Source organism: Triticum dicoccoides, chromosome 4B (genome assembly GCF_002162155.2).
Source record: "Triticum dicoccoides isolate Atlit2015 ecotype Zavitan chromosome 4B, WEW_v2.0, whole genome shotgun sequence".
In the NCBI taxonomy this organism is placed as follows: Eukaryota; Viridiplantae; Streptophyta; class Magnoliopsida; order Poales; family Poaceae; genus Triticum; species Triticum dicoccoides.
In genome coordinates this window covers 29,489,901-29,495,498 of record NC_041387.1, presented here as the reverse complement: position 1 = coordinate 29,495,498, position 5,598 = coordinate 29,489,901, and the positions used below count along the sequence as shown (strand labels likewise).

The 5,598-nt window shown below is 43.4% G+C and overlaps 1 protein-coding gene across 1 annotated transcript; it reads right to left on the bottom strand.

Moving 5' to 3' along the window:
- Positions 1 to 3,377: 3,377 nt before the first annotated feature.
- LOC119293274 (transcription factor TB1-like) lies at positions 3,378 to 5,009 on the bottom strand. The gene has a single exon (XM_037571799.1). The coding sequence runs from the start codon at positions 4,697 to 4,699 to the stop codon at positions 3,635 to 3,637; it is 1,065 nt and encodes a 354-aa protein (XP_037427696.1). The 5' UTR covers positions 4,700 to 5,009; the 3' UTR covers positions 3,378 to 3,634.
- Positions 5,010 to 5,598: the final 589 nt, after the last annotated feature.

The following is a 5,598-nucleotide window of genomic DNA, read 5'->3' as shown; positions in this document are numbered from 1 at the left end:
TTAGTTGATTTCCTTGTGTTGATATTATACATTATCGTTCTACATCTGATAGGTTAGATCAATGTCCCGAGTCCCGACATAGTTTAAATTTGTCGATTCCTTGTGCTAATATTATACTCCCCCCGTCCCATAATATAAGACGTTATTACATCCAATATACTGACATTATTACATCTAATACACTCAGTATATTAGATGTAATAATGTCTTATATGGGACGGAGGGAGTACATTATCTATCTTGCAGTCATATTACATCAACACACTCAATAGGATATAACCATAACCGCTTAAAAACTCTACCACTGCCTTTGCAAATTGACCTGGAGATATACAAACCAAAATTACTCTCTTCCAATAATTAATATTGCTGCCTATTTGTTCTGCAGATCCATTAATATTGTATCAAGTGAATACTACCATATCAAGTACATGTCTCAATTAATACCGCATCACTAAAATTGAAGCCTTTTTCTGCACATCCGATCAAAGTGCTTCCTGCAAGCAGAATTTTGTTCACGCCATGTGCACATGGTTGCCTACTTAAGGGCCAAGTGATATGTACGTATGTGCATAATTGCTTTGCTGAAGAGCTTAATTTCATTACATAATATATATTCTCCTACTGGCTAGCAGCTGGCCGCCCGGGCTGAAGCTTGAACAGTACTCTTGTACTTCGCGGGAGAAGTACCTAGTCCTAGCGAGGTACGTATTGCATGTTCACATATACAATCGCCTTTGTGTTTCTTAACTGAAGTACTTCAGAATGACAAGACAAGATACATGTGGACACTGTTTGTCCTAATTTCTTCTAGTACAGGATGCATGTGACCTTTGAGGCTAGCTGCTGGACATGCATGCATGCAATTAATCCGTGTACAATTTCCGTGCAGAAATAGTTGATTTTACTGCTACAGCTAGCCCATAGTGCGGTGACATTTGGCCGACACACCTAGCAGGTGCAGCAGCACTCTCTGATTCATGGTAACTAAATTCCTTTATTGCAGATGCGCTGCTGCGCTCGTGAATTGGTTAGAAAACTCCATAGGTTGGTAGGAGTATGTCATACTTAATTTGACGTTTTACTCTCTAGCAGCTATACACCTGGTTTGATTTTGCGTTTGAAAAATTATGTCTTAGCAAAGCTGGTTTCCATTTTGTTGCTTCCTCCCCAACCTTTACCGCAAACAAAATTTACCACAAAATGTCTCTATTAAATGCTTGGTACTTGGTAGCAGTAATTTACTCCTATATATATTATCTGTCTTTATGAAATGAATTATTTATTCTATGGGAAGTGTTGTGACTAATCCAGAGGTGTTTCTGTTTCATATATTAATGATTTCTAAACCATTGTCTTCAATTTGGGCCAGTGTAATGGTGATAATTAAGCTCCATTATCCTGATAATTTATGGCAACAAGACTTACTTATTTAAGAAAATTTATATTGAGTCATTGCTTATGTGCAATACAAAATAGAAAAGGTATTAGTATATTTTAAAAATGTTAAACGATGTATAGAACATTGTCAAGGGAAATATGTTGGTCTGACATCATTTATAGGTCTATCAGGGGAGGAATATTCGTTCCATTGACAATATTATTGTTTTGTATCTCAACCGGAAAACAAAAGTGGTATGTCAAGTGGAAAGGAAAATTAGTGCTCATATTCTATTATATATGGAGGATATATAGCTCTGGTCTAGATGACAGTCGACATACTATATGTGGTTAAATGCTAAAATGAAGAGTCAGTGTAAAATCTAAAATTACAAGGAGATAAACGGCTGAAAAGATTATTATTATGTACATGTTCTAATTTATGATTGTGCGGGGCTGGAAGCATGCATATGCATATACTCCCTCTGTCCGGAAATACTTGTCGGAGAAATGGATGAAAATAGATGTATCTAGAACTAAATTGCATCTAGATACATCCATTCCTCCGACAAGTATTTCCGGACGGAAGGAGTATATCTTATTAGTATCTCAGCTAACTAGGATAATTTTGTAACTATGCCACGCCTCACCAAAATTATTATTTGCACATGCTTGCTCAAACAGATAAGACTACACTCCCTTCGCTCCGCAATCGATGTTCTAGCTTTGTACCAACTCAAACTTGAAATTATATTTTACAATGGATATAATGCAACTAATTTGATGTTGTACTTGCTAATATCTTCTACATCATATATATAGTACGAAAATGTATTTTCGGATAGATCTAGTGCAACTAATTTGCTGTTGTACTTGTTGTTATATTTTTAGACTTGGTCAAACTTAAAGAAATTTGATGAGGACAAAATATAACTTCAAAGAAGTTGGAACGGTCCAGTACTGTATCCTAATCTCAAGGGAGTTAGAAAAGGGAGTACATACTGTAATACTACTCATACCCCCAAATTTATATATTTCCATTCTTCTTAGTTCTATTGAATAATTTGGAGGCTCCAAAATTTTACCTTGCTCATTTGCAGCTGGCTACCCATGTAGTGGTGGATTGCCCAAATTTCATAATTCCTTCACAAGTGGCAAAAAGAACATCATATGCAGCTTTTACAAATCGTTCAATTTGAGATTAATAAATTAACTTTCTCCTGTTATCAATTTGAAACGATACGTACAATGTTAGTGCCCCAACATGTATGACTGCGTTCAGCTTTTACAAACGATACTAACTAGCAAATCAATTATGGTCGTAAAATCATGCATAGAACTAGTACACGCAGATGCAGGTTTTCCTAACGTATTTTTTATAAAAATGTATGTTTGATGGCAATCGGTGTTTTAACTTCAACAGTGTTAACGTTATCATCAAGAAACCAGAATTTGTTGACAAAGTTAACATACATAGTCCTTTAATCGGACGGTGATGTTACAAGATTGACACTCTAAAATTTGTCAGCTGAATAAACAAATCTTGATTATTCAAACATGAAGACTTTCTTTTACCAATCAGCGGTACCAGCTTGAGTGATTTGTGAGTATATGCATAAATATACCTAATTAATCAACCTACTCCTTTTTCAGCAGATGTCATGAGAATTTAACCCAATGTTTGTGACTTGTGAGTATATGTACCACCATGCTTTGAGGTCTAAATATGCATTGTATGAAATGAAACTATGCATAAATATATACATATTTTGATATGTATTGGTACATAAGAATTTAACTCGATCAATGCTCGTTAGTATATGTATGTAACATTGAAGCGCCGTGTTGTTAGTTAAAGCTACTCCAAGTATTAGGATCCAACAGGCAACAGGAAACTGTTCTATGAAATGAAACAATTGAAAATCAAACTCATCTGCCATTCATCAATTAAGCAATTCATTCACCAGAATAGCAGATCTGGTCGGATTCCAGTTTGACAATTATAGAATTAAGAAATGGAGATTAGAATCCACGCATGAATTACATGAATTAATCAACACAGGTTCTGGACTAGTAGTAGCTTCAACTACAATACTGCATCATGCAATGACCAAGGCAAGTTCACCGTCACAAAGTTAATTCACAAGAAAATTATTACACAAATAATCCATTGAACAAAGCAGTATGTATATAAGTGCACGTGCAAGGCGAGACAGCGGGAGTAGTTCTTGTACCGTACGCATGTCGCCGCTTCTCAGTAGGGCTGGGAGTTGGGAAACACCACTCCACCGAGCTCCCATTGCTGCTCCAGCTGATACTGGTAGTAGTTACCGCTGCTTCCGTATCCTCCATTGCCGAAGCCAGCCATGATCGCTTCGCTCGGCATGGACGACGAGCACCCCTCCTCCAATTCAGCTCTTGCTGTGTTCATGGACGAGGAGCGACTGATCAAATTGTTCGGCCTCGTGACGAACTCGTCCGCCCTCGCCGCCGCCATGCCGGTGGCTGCCGGCTCGATGTTAATTGTGGACGCGAGCGTCACCCATCGCATCCGGTTCTTTTCCCTAGTCCGCTCCCTCGCCCTCTCCCGCGCCTTCGTCCTCGACTCCTTGTCGGGGATCGGGTGCGCACTGGCCAATTTCCTTTGCGGCTTTGGATTGGCGGGTGCCCTTCTGGCTGCCCTTGGCACCTGCTTCTTCCCCTCGCCGTGATCACCACCTTCAGCCTCCGTCCCTGGCGGCTTGTGCTTGCCGTCGACGACGGAGAGGCTGCTGGAGCCGTCCTCCTCGCAGTCGGAGGACGCCTCGTCAGTCATGACCTCCCTGATGGCGCCCTTTGACGTATTGAGGAGCCATTGCACCGTCTTGCTGGCCTTGTCGAAGCCGAGCATGTCCTGGAGCGCGAAGAACTTGCGGGCGACGTCGAGGGAGAGCCGCATCCGCCGGTCCCTCATCCCGCCGGCGGTGCATATCTTGCTGTGCCGGTCTTTCCTGGCCGCGGCGGCCGCCGCGCTGTCGAGGCCTCCACCGCCGTGCAGGCCTTGTGCGGTTCCAACACCGTCTGCCCTTGGCGCCGGAGCCTGATCCATCAGCAGCAGCTCCGGCGGCGACTGGTTGTCGATCTCGGCCGCGGGCGGCGTGGGCGTCGCGGCACCGGCACAGAGGTAGCTGTGGTGGAAGGAGTCGGCGGCAAATGCAGGGGAGGAATGGTAGTAGAGCAAGGATTGGTGATCCGGCGCCTTTGGCGAGGGAGGGCTGATCTGCAGCTGTTGGTAAAGGGGCAAGTCCATGGGGCTAGGGGAATCATAGAAAGGAAACATGCTTTAGTGATGGGACTCTAAGACCCCTGAGACCTCCCGTCCCTAGGCCCTCGGAAGAAGAGCAACTGCTAGCTGCGCGCTTCTACTGTGTGTGAGAGAGGCGTGTGGCTGTGGCCTAGGAGCTATTATCAGCTGTGTCCGGCCATGCATAAGCCGCTCTTCACGCTTGTGTGTCTGTGTGTGCAAGAGAGAAAGAGAGAGATGGTGAAAGAGGTCTAGGACTAGGAGGAGATAAATCTCTCATGGGAGTTGCAGAGGGGCGATGAGGAGGAGGGGCACTGGTACCTAGCTCATCCCGAGTTCACACACACACACACACACACACACACATCATGGGCTCCTCTGTAGGAGGGCTAGCTAGCTAGCTAGCTAGCGAGAGAGTGCTTGTGATTAGAGGGATGGATGGATGCCTAGAATATTGGATGTGATACTCTCCCTACTTGAGATTGAGAGGGGTGTGCCATCTTATAGTTAGAGAGGGAGGGTCTGAGTGTGGTGTGTGGATGAGTTGACAGGGAGAGAATACAAGGCAGAAGAAGGACACTAGTGGTGGAAAGGGCATGTGTGCATGTTGGAATGCTATTGGCTACTAGTGACCTAGGGCATTTATTGGCAGAAGACCCGAGGGTGGTGACCAGCCATGGCCGTGTAGGTTGGACGCCTTTGTTCCTTGGAGCCCCTTCTTTGGGAAACGAATGACCTTGTTTTTTTGTATCGGCAGTTCTGCACAGGAATTCGCCTACCCGGTATACATTGAACGTTGTTGGGGTATGGATCAGACAACGGAACCAAAGAACTATTTGGTAGCTACTCTGGGGACCGAGGTCATATGGGAGACGGGACCTTTCTGAGTTGGGATAAGTACTACACTCTCGTTTTTGAAAACATACCGTTCGACT

Coding starts and splice junctions, on each gene's coding strand:
- LOC119293274 (XM_037571799.1), bottom strand. CDS start 4,699: ATGTTTCCTTTCTATGATTCCCCTAGCCCCATGGACTTGCCCCTTTAC.